Source organism: Dermacentor variabilis, chromosome 2, assembly GCF_050947875.1.
Source record: "Dermacentor variabilis isolate Ectoservices chromosome 2, ASM5094787v1, whole genome shotgun sequence".
NCBI lineage: Eukaryota > Metazoa > Arthropoda > Arachnida > Ixodida > Ixodidae > Dermacentor > Dermacentor variabilis.
The window spans coordinates 144,036,169-144,054,024 of NC_134569.1; the positions used below are offsets into that span (position 1 = coordinate 144,036,169).

At 50.1% G+C, this 17,856-nt stretch overlaps 1 protein-coding gene across 1 annotated transcript in view; it reads right to left on the minus strand.

Moving 5' to 3' along the window:
- Nucleotides 1-12,979, minus strand: part of LOC142571013 (uncharacterized) — a 32,263-nt gene extending 19,284 nt beyond the window's left edge. Inside the window, exons 1-2 of the mRNA XM_075679313.1 lie at nt 12,895-12,979; nt 11,285-11,451 (exon numbers count right to left, since the gene is read on the minus strand). Coding sequence (XP_075535428.1) covers nt 11,285-11,401 — 117 coding nt within the window. The 5' untranslated portion in view covers nt 11,402-11,451; nt 12,895-12,979. The remainder of the gene's footprint in view (nt 1-11,284; nt 11,452-12,894) is intronic.
- Nucleotides 12,980-17,856: the final 4,877 nt, after the last annotated feature.

Genomic DNA, 17,856 nt, shown 5'->3' on the forward strand with positions numbered 1-17,856 from the left:
ACGTGCCGTATTCGGTGTGAGTCCGCAGTCTGCACGCTCGGAACCAACGTGTGGCTGACGCTGGTTCGGAGCCGCGCAGTAAAACGCGCGTCCCCACCACTCCAGAGAATCGGAAGGTGACGAATAATTTAGCTTTGGAATTGTCCGGAGAGTACGGATTGTGTTTCAGGGACAAAGGTAGAGATTTTGGGAGGTTAATTAATCACGTTCAATATTTAAGCTGCAGTTTGCGGACAGTGGCCCACTGAGGATCGCAGTATGTGCAGAGAGAGAGAGAGAGAAGGGAGGAACGAAAGGAAGGGAGGTTAACCAGTCTTTGTCCAGTTTGCTACCGCACATCGTGGGGAGGGGGATGGGGAAGTGAACAAAAGAGAGAGAGATAATACATTAGTCTTGGTCACATTTTCACATGAACTAAGCCACGTGCAGCGTATCTAAAGTCGGATACCCAAGTCTGTCGCCTTCAGCTACCGTAGAAGAGCTCGAATCGCTGTCTGGGCTTATGGGCTGTGAGGCGAGGCTACCAAGATATTCGCTTCTGTAAATGGCCTATCGTCCAGTATATTTAGGGCACACTGGGAAGTATGGCGTTGCTTATTGAAGCGAGAACAGAGGCGCTGAAGATGATCTATGATCTCTTCAGACATGCACTTAGAGCACATGGGTGAGTCCGCCATTCCAATACGATAGTTGGCAGAGTTAGTGAATGCAACTCATATCCACAGCCGACTCAACAGTGTTGCGTCACGTCGTGAAAAGGTTAACAGGTAATTGCAGTTTCAGTGATGGATCGAGGCTGTATAATCGATAGTTACAGATCTGCGGAGTATGCCGGTAAGTCAACGTCATGGTACGCGCAAGGTACGCGCTATAGATTGCGAAGCTCTCTTGCTGCCTCTACTCTCGATAACGGCATAAGGAGTGTCGGTGCTCCAGCCTGTGCACGTCCGGCAGCTTCATCGGCGAAGTGATTGCCAACGATGTCACAATGTCCCGGCAACCACAGAAAGATTACAGCATGTCCTCGTTCAGAAGCGCAACGACGAATCTCGTTGCTTTGGGACACCAGTTGGGCGTATAATTTCAACGTCGCAAACTTGGCGCGCTTTGGAGGGCTTCCTTCGATTCACAAAATATTGCCCATTTGCTAGGTGTCTCTTTTTCAGTGTACTCCACAGCTGCGTGAGGAGCGGCCATTTCGGAAGCTGTAGATGCCGTGAAGAGTGAAGTCTTAAACTTGTTGGCAACCGATCGAGTTGGTATAACAATGGCGCCCGCCGAAATTTCCAAGACCGAACTGTCCGTGTAAACTGAATTCGGTCGTCATACTAACATAGAAACGTTCCGCTGTGTATGTATGAAGTTCGCACTTGGAATTAAGGTGTCGAGAAACGAAAACCAGAACTAGCGGTTCAAATTCCAGAAGCAAGCCTGGAAAGCTAACGTCACATGAATGACTCCAATACTTCCCGAGTCGGTGATGTCATTATTTTAGGGGCCCGTATGTCAAATGAAATCTTAGCGTCAGGCACTCACTTCGACTTGTCTCCAGCGTGAGCGTTAGAAAAGTACGCGCGTGTACAAATACTTATGTGCGAAAAAAAAAACTAAAGCGTTACATTACGAAGAACGGAATGTTGTTGGACGTCTCTGCTTTGTGTGCCTATACACAGAGCATTCTGCTTGTACTCTCATTGGTAGCACTACCTTTCCACAAAGGCGTGTAGCTTTATGTCATGGATAAGCATTAGGGCGCGAAGATGGGCTGACGCTGCCTTCATTCTTACCGTATTGACAATGAGGATGTTGGCAAACTATATACAAGCCGGCATTTTTTTCGGACACATACTTGAGATGAGTGTTCAAATATACGTGAGAGTTTCAGTGTTCACTGCGACAATTAGCGAAGGAGAATGCGCAAGTGCAAACGTCGTTCACTTGCCTTTTGTTTTTCTTGCGCAGCCACTCCCCTTCGTTTACAAACATGCGACTGATATTCTGTAAGAGCGCTCACAGCTGCTCAGGCTATCCGGCACCCCGGCGGGCCCCAAAATACTCGACGAGATGGGCCTCAACCCTGTCGACCAGTGCGCTGACGCAGTGCGGATTCCCAGCGACATCAGGTCACAACTGCACATCGCGCCCATTCCCAGCAATATGCACCCCGCAAACAACGACGGCAGACGTCGATCGGACCAGGGGTACAGCTCTGCTCGAGCATGTCCGCAACAATCACATTGAGGCAAGCTTCTTGGATGCCGTGGCATATGACCAACAAGAGCCATTCGCCGTCTCCATCGTCGACTCCAATTCGAGGCTCACTTGCTGCACTACGGTACGCACTTCGAGACCCGTGGTAGCCGAACAGGTTGCAATCGCGCTGGCTGTGCTCGATGGTCGCAGAGAGGCAACATATAGCGATTCAAAGGCAGCCATCAAAGCCTACCAAACCGGGATGGTCTCCCCTCAGGCCTCCGCCTTCTATAAAGCGCCAAAAATATCTCTCCGCATTCTCTCACTTGGTTTCCCGCTCACACGAGGTCGACTGAAGGCTTTCCCTCTAACTCTAACGAGGCCGCGCACGAGGCCGCGCGAGGACTCACTGACCGCGCCGCCTACGCAGTCCCCCTGCCCCGTGGGGAACCCTTGCTCACGTTCAATGAGATCACCACAACCTACTATATGTCAAGTCTGGTATTCCCCCTACCGCACCCCGCCTTATGAAGGGCTCGGGCAGTGTGCCTTCGACGTTTACAAGCCCGTATGTATCCTAACCTTGCGGTTCTTCGTGCACTATACCTGAAGGGTATCCCAGTGCGCACTGCCCTGCCTGTGGACTATGGGCAACATTGGATCATGTGTTGTGGGTGTGTGAAGTCATCGGCTCCTCCTTCAGCGAGGATAGGTGGGCTGCGCTCTTGGGCAGCCCCGGACTCAACAACCAAAGCCTGGTCGTCCAGAATGCCCGCGATTGGGCCGTCAAGCTCGGCTTGGTGGTCCCTACGTGGGGCTAGCCGTGTGCCGCGGGGTCTTCCCTGCGTCTTCTCTGGACCTAATAAAGTTATTGCACTCACTCACTCACTCACTCACTCACTCACTCACTCACTCACTCACTCACTCACTCACTCACTCACTCACTCACTCACTCACTCACTCACTCACTCACTCACTCACTCACTCACTCACTCACTCACTCACTCACTCACTCACTCACTCACTCACTCACTCACTCACTCACTCACTCACTCACTCACTCACTCACTCACTCACTCACTCACTCACTCACTCACTCACTCACTCACTCACTCACTCACTCACTCACTCACTCACTCACTCACTCACTCACTCACTCACTCACTCACTCACTCACTCACTCACTCACTCACTCACTCACTCACTCACTCACTCACTCACTCACTCACTCACTCACTCACTCACTCACTCACTCACTCACTCACTGATCTAGTGTGGTATGCATTAGCTGTTATTGCAACATTTCGGTCGCCCATTCTTTCAGTGTCATCAGAAACTATAGGCTGTGTTAAATATTGCACTACGGTAGCTTGCTAGCGCAATAAATAAATAAATAAATAAATAAATAAATAAATAAATAAATAAAAAAATTCTGCTGTCACGTTTACATTCGCTATTTTGGCCTGCCGGTGTGTAGGAACAGTTCAGCTCAGTTTAGTTCAGTTTATTATTCTTTAAATACAATGAATTGGTAAGAAACAATATACAGACGAGCGTACCAAAGTCAGTATAGGGTCCCAAAGTCAGACGGTATAGAAGATCCTCAAAGGCAATCGTGTATGCTTTCCTAGGTCACGTGTAATGCAGGTTCAAAAGTATGTCTTGCTCTGCAAATATCGGGCTGGAAAAACTATTTACTTATGAAGCCTTATTCATTGAAAAATTATTATTTGCTGCAGCCATATATACATAGGCTGTAGTGGTCACGAGAAAAATTTCTAGTGCACTTTAGTCCGCTTTGTATTCTATTTAACATTTTAAGATGTGACGAAACCGATAGCTTCAATGTACTATGCGCAGTGGTATCATACTTTATGCATTGAGGTGCAGCACGTATAGTCCGCGAAAATATTTCCACAAGTTTACGTCCCACCCGTTTTGAGAAACACAGAAAATTTCGCGCAGAAATGGAAACACAAGTCTCCCAAGGAAGCTTTCGCTTTCGCAGAAAGCCAGTAAAAACTATTCCCCAAGCGTTACGTACTGTTCTTCAAAAGTATGACGTGATTTTGCCACAGAACGTCTACAAAGCCTCAGCAGACCGCTGTGCAGAGAGCAGCACAAGCCGTAGCTCGCCGTCGACGCTGGGCGGGCAGTTCACATCGTTCTCGTGAAAACGACGCCAAGAGACGTCGCTGCGAAGCGCTTCTAGTGCGTGCTCCCTAAAATGGAGCTCCTATCGAGCCGCTCCTCTAGTTGTTGCTGTGACTGTGCTGGGTGCGCCGCGCAGGCCTAAGACTTTTGTCTTAGGCCTTGATAACTTATTGAACTCTCTATTCACTCAGCGGCTTGGTACTGCGTCCCATGGCGTAACGATCGTTGTGACTTTTTAAAGCGATAGCGTAAAGGGCCCTGTGTCGCATAAAATCCTGCGTCGGCGTCTAGCGTCGACCGGCTTTTCGCGAAAAATTATTCCGAACCACGCATATTCTATAGGGCACTAAAGTTGCTCGTACCTTGTCTAACGTTATATACAAAATTATTCCTCGGAATTTTGAGAATGGCAGCCCACAAACAAATGTCACGAAACAAAAAAACCTTCTTCTCAATATATATGCAATATGAAAAGTGCGAAACGATAACAGCAAATCGGCCTACGCATAAGGCCGCGTTTATACTGGAAAGCTCTCCTTCGTGCATAGATTTCGCCGCCAGCGTTTCCAGGTAAACATATCACGGTTACATAAGCTGCAGTTGCCCAGAAGTGTGTCTTAAAGCTTCGCCTTAAGGCGAAGCTTTAAGCTCGAAGGACAGACTGGCGGGCTAGTTGGTATGTCATTATTTACACAGTAGCTCAGAAGCTTATGGACAACGAAAGATACAGACGGAGCTGGTCAAACGAGGTGTCATCAATTTGTGCTTCAAAAACGCCCTTTTGGAGTCTTGCTCACACATAGTTCACAGAAGTTTTCAGTAATAAATCTCACGTCTGTTAGACGCCGGTTCCTTGGTGCATGTACTGTCCGCTGTGGGAGGCAGCAATCTAAAGAAAAATAAGAACGAAATTTGCAATGCCACTGTCCAGGTGACGCAAGAAAGTAAATGTCTTGCCCTAACTACGCAAGATAAGTCACAACCTGAAAAATATCGAGAAGCGTGTCGGTGTTGATATCGTGTTCTCTCTGCCGCTTTGAAGTTGTCTAGTTTGTGCGCGAGGGTAAACGCGGATACGCGCAAGCCTCGTGGTCACGTTAAAAACAAGTCTTATCAGGCCACCTCGCCGCGCAATTGTTTAATCGCGCTCTCGCTGGCCAGAAACGCTGACCAACTAACTAGATAAACAGTAGAAGCTACAGAGATTAGGAAGAGGCATTGTGTTAGTTCCCGTCAATCTTCTTATCGGCGAAAGAAATGTTTTTGCAGCCTGTGTCAGTTGTTGAACTTGCTAGGCTGATTTGTTTGTGTCCGTGTTCTCCCTTCCATTTTTGTGGTGATATATATATATATATATATATATATATATATATATATATATATATATATATATATATATATATATATATATATATATATATACGTACATATATCTGCGTTTATTTGATCTCATAAACGAACTTTCTCATCACAGTGGTAGCGGAGGCCTACCACGACTGGTAGACGGACTTCTAGCCACATAATGTGGTGACGAACGCCTGCTGGGACTGGAGTACTTAGACCTCCCTTTCTCCCCCCCGGCCCCTCCCCTTTCTTAAAAGGGGAATAAAGTTCATTCCTTCATTCATCCCAGTGTCTCCGCGACTTGCCGTTTTCATTGGCAGGCAGGTAATTGCTATGGTACTCGCCGTGGTTGCTCAGTGGCTATGGTGTTGGGCTGCTGAGCACGAGCTCACGAGATCGGATCCCGGCCACGGCGGCCGCATTTCGATGGGGGGCGAAATGCGAAAACACCCGTGTACTTAGTTTTGGGTGCACGTTAAAGAACCTCAGGTGGTCGAAATTTCCGGAGTCCTCCACTACGGCGTGCCTCATAATCAGAAAGTGGTTCTGGCACGTAAAACCCCATAATTTAATTTTTTTTATCGCTATGGTACTAAACGCTCTGTGTAGAATATATTTAGCTGCATGACAATTTATATAACTGCTTCACGAAAGCTTGACTTCTCAAATTCCAGCATTCGGGCTGGATGGGCATAATTTTTGCTTCAAACTCGAAACGACCCGCCGTGGTTGCTCAGTGGCTATGGTGTTGGGCTGCTGAGCACGAGGTCGCGGGATCGAATCCCGGCCACGGCGGCCGCATTTCGATGGGGGCGAAATGCAAAAACACCCGTGTGCTTAGATTTAGGTGCACGTTAAAGAACCCCAGGTGGTCAAAATTTCCGGAGTCCTCCACTACGGCGTGCCTCATAATCAGAAAGTGGTTTTGGCACGTAAAACCCCAAATATTATTATTAAACTCGAAACGGTTGTAAAAACCTACGAATTCTTATCACGCTGAGGTGCGCTGATCTACGTTTAGACATAAAAAAGGAAGCTACGCCATATCAAATACCGAGGGCACCGGGAAATCACGAATTGTCCCACAGGGCCACACTTTTTTCACCATGGTCGATTCCTATCATTCAGAAGGCAGTGGCTCTGTGGCTCATTTTTTTGTTTTCAGCCCACACATGCGTTAAGAACGCTACGTTGTGTGTGAACTACAGACACCACCAAAGGCGGCGAACGTGAACAAACGCAGAAAAAGTGAGGGCTGCGAAACAATTATATTGCTCTTCGCTTGTAGACTATGGCCTGGTCACAGAAAGATGGCTTTCATTGTTATCAAGTCCCTTTTAACCGGCCCGCACGTCTTTTAAGGCGAATAGCGTTCTTTGGCTCTTTAGCCTGTTTGCTTGTTCTGCGGCTGGTTGTCTGTAGTTGGCGGTCGTCGCAACGCCAATGCAAAATTTTGAGGACGCTTAAGCTTCGCCTTTAAGAGCGGAACGCGATAGCATTCAAAGATCCCCGACTGCTTTTGACGCTTCCCGGCAACTGCAGCTCCTTCATCATCATCATCATCAGCCTGGTTACGCTCACTGCAGGGCAAATGCCTCTCCCATACTTCTCCAACTACCCCGGTCATGTACTAATTGTGGCCATGTTGTCCCTGCAAACTTCTTAATCTCATCCGCCCACCTAACTTTCTGCCGCCCCCTGCTACGCTTCCCTTCCCTTGGAATCCAGTCCGTAACCCTTAATGACCATCCGTTATCTTCCCTCCTCATTACACGTCCTGCCCATGCCCATTTCTTTTTCTTCATTTCAACTAGGATGTCATTAACTCGCGTTTGTTCCCTCACCCAATCTGCTCTTTTCTTATCCCTTAAGTTTACACTTGTCATTCTTTCTTCCATAGCTCGTTGCGTCTTCCTCAATTTAAGTAGAACCCCTTTCGTAAGCCTTCAGGTTTCTGCCACCTACGTGAGTACTGGTAAGACACAGCTGTTATACACTTTTCTCTTGAGGGATAATGGCAAACTGCTGTTCATGATCTGAGGATGCCCGCCGAACGCACCCCAGTCCATTCTTATTCTTCTGGTTATTTCAGTCTCATGATCCGGATCCGCAGTCACTACCTGCCCTAAGTAGATGTATTCCCTTACCACTTCCAGTGCCTCGCTACCTATCCTAAACTGCTGCTCTCTTCCGAGACTGTTAAACATTACTTTAGTTTTCTGCAGTTTAATTTTTAGACCCACCCTTCTGCTTTGCCTTTCCAGGTCAGTGAGCATGCATTGCAGTTGGTCTCCTGAGTTACTAAGCAAGGCAATATCATCAGCGAATCGCAAGTTGCTAAGGTATTCTCCATCAATTTTTATCCCCAATTCTTCCCACTCCAGGTCTCTGAATACCTCCTGTAAACATGCTGTGAATAGCATTGGAGAGATCGTATCTCCCTGTCTGACGCCTTTCTTTATTGGGATTTCGCTGCTTTCTTTGTGGAGGACTACGGTGGCTCTGGAGCCGCTATAGATATATTTCAGTATTTTTACGTATGGCTCGTCTACACCCTGATTCCGCAATGCCTCCATGACTGCTGAGGTTTCGACTGAATCAAACGCTTTCTCGTAATCAATGAAAGCTATGTATAAGGGTTGATTATATTCCGCACATTTCTCTATCACCTGATTGATAGTGTGAATATTGTCTATTGTTGAGTAGCCTTTACGGAATACTGCCTGGTCCTTTGGCTGACAGAAGTCTAAGGTGTTCCTGATTGTATTTGCGATTGCCTTAGTAAATACTTTGTAGGCAACGAGAGTAAGCTGATCGGTATGTAATTTTTCAAGTCTTTGGCGGCCCCTTTTTTATGGGTTAGGATTTTGTTAGCGTTCTTCCAAGATTCTGGTACGCTCGAAGCCATGTGGCATTGCGTATACAGGGTGGCCAGTTTCTCTAGAACAATCTGCCCACCATCCTTCAACAAATCTGCTGTTACGTGATCCTCCCCATCTGCCTTCCCCCTTTGCATAGCTCCCAAGGTTTTCTTTACTTCTTCCGGCGTTACTTGTGGGATTTGAAATTCCTCTAGACTATTCTCTCTTCCACTATCGTCGCGGGTGCCACTGGTACTGTATAGATCTCTATAGAACTCCTCAGTCACTTGAACGATCTCATCCATATTAATAATGATATTGCCGGCTTTGTGTCTTAACGCATACATCTGATTCTTGCCTATTTCTTCTTTCGGCTATCCCGCCTGCGGAAGAAGGTATTCATTATCCGCATTTTATTCTGGTCTGCAAACTCTAATAATAACTGTCCCCTGCTATTCCTAGAACCTCTGCCATATTTCACCACTGACTTGTCTCCAGCCTGCTTCTTGCCTACCCTGGCATTGAAGTCGCCCATCAGTATAGTGAATTTGATTTGACTTTACCCATCGCCGATTCCACATCTTCATAGAAGCTTTCGACTTCCTGGTCATCATGACTGCATGTAGGGGGCGTAGACCTGTACCACCTTCAATTTGCACTTCTTATTAGGTTTCATAACAATACCTGCCACCCTCTCGTTAATGCTACAGAGTTCCTGTAAGTTACCAGCTATATCCTTATTAATCACGAATCCGACTCCTAGTTCTGGTCTCTCCGCTAAGCCCCGGTAACACAGGACGTGCCCAGTTTTCAGCACTGTATATGCTTCTTTCGTCGTCTTAACTTCACTGAGCCCTATTATATCCCATTTACATCCCTCTAATTCCTCCAATAGCACTGCTAGACTCGCCTCACAAGATAACGTTCTAGCGTTAAACGTTGCCAGGTTCATATTCCAATGGCGGCCTGTCCGGAACCAGGGATTCTTAGAACTCTCTGCTGCGTCGCAGGTCTGACCGCCGCCCTGGTCAGTTGCTTCGCAGCTGCAGGGGACTGAGGGCTGGGCGTTTGATTGTTGTGTTCATATAGGAGGTTGTGGCCAAGTACTGCACCAGGGGGGCCAATCCTGTTCTGGTGAGGGAGTGCGTTACCGGTTCTGGTCACGGGAATCAGGCCACACTCCAGGCCTGTTTATGCAGTTTTATCAACACGCGTTTTTTCAATCCGGTGGAAAATTGCGCGGCACCGGGAATCGAACCACGGTCCTCTTGCATGCGAGACGGATGTTCTACTTCTACGCAACCGCTGCATTCTCAGCTCATGTAAGCGTTATTTTTACCGGGAAACGCGGGCGGCGAACGCTATCCACGAAGGCGGGCTTTCTGGTAGAAACGCGACCTCTAGCATGGGTCGTGATGCACGGAGAAGATCGCCATCTGGAGGCGTTGCAAGGAACCGGCCGTGCCACTGTATGAATTGTAGAAACACTGGAAAAGGAGTTTGTGTTTGCGTTTTCGCGCAACAGAATTCAGTTTTCGCATACATTCAAATTAGAATCCGACGCTGTCATGTCTGCAGGTTGTGTGTAAGTCGTACTTTACGATTTTTCTGACGCATTTCACTTTAGAGGTGCAGTTAGTTCAGTGACTACTTTGCGCTGCACATTGGGCCTGCGCTGTTGGGTATGCGTGGTTCGGAATGATCCGTCTCGAAAAGACAGTCGACGCTGGACACGGGGCCCTTGACGCTGTCGCGCTCAAAGGCGCCGATGCACAGGGCGCGTGCTCTCACGCAGCCAAGTCGCGGAGCGCGTTGTAAGCTTTTTGAGACGCAGGTGCAGTGGCGCCATGTGTTTCGTATATCTAGAGCGCCTCGATGTCCTCCTCGCCCAGTGCTCCACGCAGAGTGGAGACAACCGCGGCATCTACTACCGCGTTGGGCACGCAAATGGCGGACGCCGTAGTAGACGCATTTGGCGGACGCCGTAGGGACGTGTTGCTGGCATTCGTGTGTATCCGCCATTCGTGTGCCAACGCCGTACCGTACGCCGCGGGTGCCTCCATCCTGTACGGAGCGGCGGTCGAGGAGGACAACGAGGCATTCTAGGTATGTCTGACGGTCTACGTGCTGTCGTGGAGCACATGGGAAAGACTTTATATTCTAATGAACTATAGGAAAGACGTTCCTTCATTTATCCCGACATCCTCTTCCACATGTGGCGGCCAGGGGGAGAAGGATGCCCATGTTCGCTTTCCATGCCGGCGCTCGCGCCGCTGGGACACAACACGCGTATGATTAATCGGCTTATATGCATAGCCACGGCCCTGTTCGATGCGGAAATACGCAATGAAACAGCAGAGCTGCCCAAATTTCATCCCCGCCACATTTACGCCTGCGAACGCGTCATTCCTTTTAGTGAAGCGAGTAGCGTCCTTTCACTTGCGTTGACTATCATCGTCTATGGTTTCTGCACAAGCTTTTAAGTTACCAGTGCGCGGAATGGAATGGAAGTAGCGTTTGTCTGTTATTCCCGAGGAGAAATGTAGAGCACCTAAGCACGCGCGGCCACTGACTTCTCCATCGATCTGGCTCTGCTCTTAACGATACTTACCTATGACTCTATAGAAAAATCAAAGGATTGTAAATTGTCCCCTGCGAAGCGTATGCATACAGTAAGAGTAAACACGAGAGAAAGAGAGAAAGAGAGAGAGCGAGATATAAGAAATTAGTACCTGTTTCAGGTTGAAAAGAGCGAGCGGCACGTCGCAGCAGGACTGGTCGTATTCACCCGAAGCAGTCGCCAGAAACCCGCTAGCGGCTATCAACATAGTGAATGCAGCGACAGCCATTCTTGCTCCCAAACTTCTCAGTCTTCTCGGTATGGCGGTATCCTCGGCCGCTGTTCGGGATTGGGAAAGAGAGTTAAGTGTTTGTTGAATGGCGCAAGGACCAGGTATGGCCAAGAGCGTTAACTATTTGTACACTTCAGTAGGCACACTGGGAAGTGAGCACCCCCCCCCCCCCAAAAATAAAAGAATGTTTGGCGAGGGATGGAACAGGCGAGAGAACAAGACGTGCTAGCTTTCCAGCTAGCGGAAGATTATAGGGAACGTATATGAAATGCCATTCCCTGAGAGGGTTCTCACTACAGCAATGAGGTTTTTGCGGGAATTGTATTTTTTTTAAATGGTGGATTTGATATTTAGGTTGCACGTTCATTTGGCAGGTGTAAATACGAAGTGAAAACATTTTTTCTGTCTGTCCCGTAGTTCGTCACTTTATGCCCATGTTAGCACACATTTTACGCCTTGGAACTTTGTAATTCCGCTTCGCTTTTACTCGCAATAGCTTACGATGGTTGTATTTTCTGACTCTAACCTTTTATTCCCTTTATCCTATACCTCAGCACAGGCTAGCCAGCCGGTACTCACACTGGCTAACCTCCCCGTCTTCCATTTTTTACCCTTCTCTTGCTGACTGCAACATTCGACCAAACTGATTTTGCGTTTCTCTGCTCAGACCGCACACAGCAGTGAAAAACAGCGCAAAGCAAGAGCTTCTCCTCAAGTCTCCAGAGTGAATTTGTGTTCTTTCTCCTTGGTATACTCGACTCGGGAGACAGGAAAATAAAATTTTGCCACACCGTTATAAATATAAGATGTAGAAAAGCGTTCGAGTGAGGATCTGTTCCGGCGAGATGAGCAAAAAAAAATAAATAAATAAAAACCCTCTTCCGTAAGGGCAAACATGCATGCAGAAAACATGCAGCGTAAAATGACGAAAGAACAACTACAGCTTCAAAGGGAATGCCAAGAAAACCGCAGAAAACAGATAGGTTTGATTTACGCATCACTGTGTGTTTCGGGTGGACAGTAGAAGTAAAATCATCACTCAGTCTAAAAAATCGCTGCGTAAAAAAGATCTTTTGCGGATGCAAAGTAGTGACTGCGCAATCAGCATTACCGTACGTAGTGAACAGATGTGCGCACGCTGAAAAAAAGACCTGCCTGCGCGGGAGACTCGTGTTGATGCGCATACCACGTGCGTGCAATGAACGATTCTCACCAACGAGTCATTTACGATCCGCAGAAAGCAGGTCCTCTCAATTCGTCGCTCCGTAAACGAAAACCGTTTCGATTGTCTCCACCAGGCCATTGTAATGCTCAGTCGGAAGTACGCTACGCGACGTTCGGCACGACGCTTAGCTCGCGGACGCCCCTGAGTTAGGCAAACGGTGGCTTCACGGTTGAAGCACTAACAGACATTGCCAAATTAAAAGCATACAGTGCGCATTTAGCCCCCTTGGTGAATTCCATGATAGGTGCAGATATCGGGAACTCACGTCGTCGAGTCTCCGCAGAGCCGTTGCTGCTGCCTCTGCAGTCGCACGTAAGACTTCCGCGAGTGATGAACGTGTTGTTGATGGAGGAAACTTAAGACGGCAGAAACACCCGCTCGTTTCTAGATGCTTGTGACGCTCCAAGCAATAGTCACGATGAGGCGCGCGCGTTTTGCAACCGGTGATGATGGTGTGCTACAGAAGAAGGCGATTACCTTTAAAGCATCTTTGCAGCCCGTAGAGAGAGAGAGAGAAAGAGAGAGAAAGTTCAAGAGGAAATTGCTGCCTCCTGTTTTGGAGAGGAAAAGAAATACACATTGTTTTTCTGAATGTTCTTGTCCTTGCTGTAATTTTATTTGGTTGCACGTGCCATCAGCGACCGAGAGGGCATAGAGTGGCCTTTCGCAGAAAGCAGTTTGACAATAAAATATTTGCAGGCGAGCGACCTCACAGATGCATTAGAAAATGAAAAGGGAGAGAAGCAAGAAGCTTTCATAAAGAGAGAGAGAGAGAGACGGAAAACACGCGGCTTGCCTGCGTCACCTTAATCGCCGGACGTGAAATGGCGCCTGCCTGGGCGCGGCACCACGCGTCGTTTTACGAGCGCATTTGCAGCGTGTACACAATGGTCGCCTCGGTTGCTAGGACGCATAAAACTCCTCATTTGAGTACTTCTCACCTATGCCACCTCTTAAGCTCGTCGCACTGGTGCAATGCCTTGACGTAATGGTACTATCTATTGCACGAAGCATGGTTATTCATTGCGCATAGCTGGATCAGCCTAGTACCTTTGTGCATAGGTGCATAAAGCGAGACCATGTTCAGCTGACAGACAACTTTGGGAAGAAAGCATACCTCTTCAGCGCGATGGAACGTTTGCAATGCATGCCGCGATTTGGACGGACTAAAAAACTACCGTAGAAACAGCAAAATAAGAAGCACAAGGCAGGCATCCAGTCAGGCAAACAAATAGCCGTTCGATCAGTCGGTCGGTTGGTTGGTATCCTGTGGCATCCTATACGATACCTAGCACTTGAATCTTAAGATACTTTGATACTTTATTTATCTCCTCTCCTTTGCCCTTTCTTTACGGAACAAGCTACCGTTTACCAAACAACATGGTCCTACCAAAAACATTCTAAGAACTCCCCCAACCGAAACGCAACGCACGAGCAGTGGGAGATGGTGCTGATCACCTCAGCATTGGAGGATCTGCGAAAGCTTATCGCCAGAGCCGAAAGTGCTGCCACCGCCGCTGGGGCCCTGCACTGAAGGTAACACCCACCACGAGGATTCTACCCCTCTCTGTGCCCCATGTAAGCGTTGGGGTCGGGCATGTGTAGAAGGTGTAGAAGGTGTAGCTGGCCCGTGCCGTCGTCCGGCTCTTCCACGCTAAGGGCATTGTTGAAGGGAGGAGCTCGTCCTTATCGATAACAAGGAGTACTGGGTTTATTTACGATATCTACATGAAAAGTGGAGAACGTTAGATCTCATCAGTCTAGCATGACTCAATTGAAGCACCCACAGGAAAAACGTCTGCTTAAACTTCCTCCTCCTCTGTCCTCCCTAGATCCCTAGGGCCAGGGAAATCTGCCGCCACACCTGCGTCCAGTCGGAGCGTCCAGAGCCGTCGAAGGACCCGCGTTGCGAGCGAGGGTTCACACACTCACTCCCATGCCTTTTTTCACTGCACACACAGAAATGAGGGGGGCTTCGTAGACAGGAGTTGTCACGCTTGACTTAAGCTGGCGCGTCGTGGTTCTTGGGATGACACTGCAGTTAAGAGACGCAACCCACGCCCGGCGTTCTTCGGACGAGCCTCGCATTGGCTCCGCGATTTCTTCTGGCTTTGGCATCTCGCCCGAAATAGCCTCCAGTTTCTGCTACCGAGCACGCGAAGGTGTAAGGACCTTCCTGACACCTCATTTGCCAGGACCCGCCGACCACCGTTTCACCAGGGCCTCATCTTTGACCAGCCACGGGGCCGCCGAGTTAAGCCCAACGCTCGGCGCAACGCCACCTCACCCGCAGCGCGCAGCTGCACCTAGAGTCACATCGGTGTCCGCTGCACCGGCACTCACTCTCGTTGCCTCGAAGCCGCCGATATGAAATGTATAGTAGACGGTACACTCATCTCCCAACAAGAATTTGATGACTACCTCCGCTGGTCCCGAATGCTCCAAGCCCACCGTGCGGCCTATCCTAAGGAAGCCGTTTCAGCCACGAACGCCCACCTCAAGTCTACCATGGCGCCCCCACCATTGCTGAAGACTCACCGACTATGTCGCCACGTCCAGCTGCCTCATCTCCCAGCGGAAGACTACGAGATCGTGTTCCGCCCTGGAGGTGGCCTCGACATCCGCACAACCACCTATGGTACGTTCCTTACCTCACTCTGTTCTAGCGCCAGCGTTGAGTATGCCGCCGCCCGTGCCGAGGACCGCGTACGCATAAAGACATACAACTCTATGACCGTCAGTATGCCCTCGGAGCAACGCACCCGGAAGTATGTGCATACCTCTGAGTTGCGTATCGCCACCCAGCTGTACCCACTGCGCGCTTATGCGGCCGCACCTGACAACGCCCTCCACGGCAGAATCTACACCGCCGTGGAAAATCAAAATCAAGAGGAAATAATCGAGGAGCTGCAGGCTATAAATCCCAGCAGCACTTACGTCATCGCCGACGCGAGGCAGATGGGTCGCACCCGGTCCATCCTGATCCTGATCCTGATCACTTTCGTCGGCACGAAAGAACTCCCTTACACCGTGGTGTTCAACTGCTCCCTGTTCATCAGTCACCCCTTCCAACCCAAGGCTGAAGCTTGTGTCAATTGTTGGAACCATGGTCACATGTACCAAGCCCAGGTCCGGACGCTGCCCACGCTTCGGAGCTGTGCACGCGGCTCGGGACCCACCTGATTGCACTCCTAAACGCATCTTGTGCAGCGGCACACATGTCACTCGGTCCAGCCCGTGTAAGCTCCGCTTCGAACGCGGAGGCTCTTCCCCACTCACATCCAATCCCAAGTCAACGCCATCCAACTCAACGCAGTCAACACCATCCGCCAAGGACTCCCGCTCATCCCGCCCCCGTCAACGATCCAGCTCCCGATCAAGCCGGGACCGCAGCCCCCGCCGCCGCTCTGTCTCATTTCCACCGCTACCAGGGCAAGACCACTTCCCAGGTGCTCAGCTGCTTCCCAGGTGAGCTGGCGATCGCAGCTTCCCACACCCGACCCCGAAAAAGAAAAGCTCAAAGCTCAAATCGCAGCCCAGAGCGACGAGATGCCCTACTAAACGAACAGCTGTAAGCGCTCCTTGCGCGCCCCCACTTCCCCACCTCTTCCCCTCACGGAACCTTACAACCCATCGCTCTCCCGGCCCCACCGCCACCACCTCCCGCCCCTATGGCCGCCTCCTCTTCGGCCGCGTCTTCTCGTGCCGCCTCCCCTCCCGCAGCCCTCCACATAAGAGGCGCTCCTCTACCAAACCGGCCCCCACCCCGGAGATGGAGGCTGTCATCCGCCACATGGCCTCGTTCCTCGAGGCACATGAACGACGCCTCATGGCCGCCATTACAACTCTGCGTACGGACACGCAGAGCTGGTGGCTCAAATTAACAACCTCGTGGCCAAAATTGAGGCCCACCAGAGTTCCCTCGAGGCCGATCTTGCCCAGATGACCGTTAATGTCTCATCCCTCCTCCCCTCATCCTCATCTCCTAAGCACCCTGCACCGGCAGGGGCACCCCGGCCTCAAGATGGCCAGACACCCCCCGCGCCTTAATTTCTGGCAGAGGAACTGTCTCGGCTTCCACGCAAAGCGGAACACGCTGCAGCTCCATCTCCAGAACATCCCTCCCTCCGACCTCTCCGCTATCATCGCCCTTCAAGAAACCTTCTCCCCAGTAAAACTACGTGACTACACAGCTTTCCAACCTGCTTCTCCTTCACATCCGAACGTTGCCACGCTAGTTCATCGTGGCTACATGGCAATCGAGCATCCGGTCGACGTTCCGGAGAGCGTTCACCTCTTCTTGGAACTACTCCTCCGACGGCGGCAAGATGCCAGCCTTTTTGTCCTTAATGTACACAGCTTTCCCCGCACACCTGCAGCTCCCCTCCTCCTCCTTCTCCGCAACGCCATCTCATGCGCGAGCCGGAACGCGTTCCTAATTGTTGGGGATTTCAATGCTCATCACATAAGTTGGGGCTACCCCAGGAACTGCAGGAAAGGCCTGGCGCTATGGACCTTCTTGCAGAACGAACAGTTGATCCTCAACGATTTCTCGGAACTCACACGCATTGGCTCCAGCGTAGAACAGAACACTAATCCCGACCTTTCCATCTGCAAAAATATCCCGGATGCGATGTGGGCGAACGCCTGGGTCTCTCTCGGTAGCGACCAGTATATCCTGTCCGCCTCTTTCTCCTTTCCCACCCTATCTTCCTCCCGCAAGCGCCTGGTGCAGGTGGCGGACTGGGATCGCTTCCGACAGTCGCGGCAGCAAGCCTCCACTTCCATCTCAGACCTTTCTCAGTGGACCACCAACTTGCTTCAGGATGTCTCTTCTGCCACCTCCACCGTACCCACCTCTCCTCACTCCTACACGGCTGCTAGTCGCCTCCTGCACATCTTGGAGGCGTATCACTCCCTGCACCGCCGCTGGCTTTCCCAGAAACACAACCGCTTGCGGCGCCTCTGCCTTTCTCACCTGGCAATGGACATGGCGAGCACTGTTCCACTCTCAACAGGCAGCAGCGGGGCCAGACCTGCGAGCGCATGGCTGGTAACCTCAGGCTGAGGGATACGTGTCCTCCTTGACCCGTCGCATTCTAAGGCCGCGCACCGCAGAGACGTGACGCGCCTCCTTCATTCATCTCCACTCTCTGATACCGACTGTATTCTTGCTCTTCGTGATCGCTATCTCTGCACCAAACCCCTTCCTCTCTCCCTTCCTACA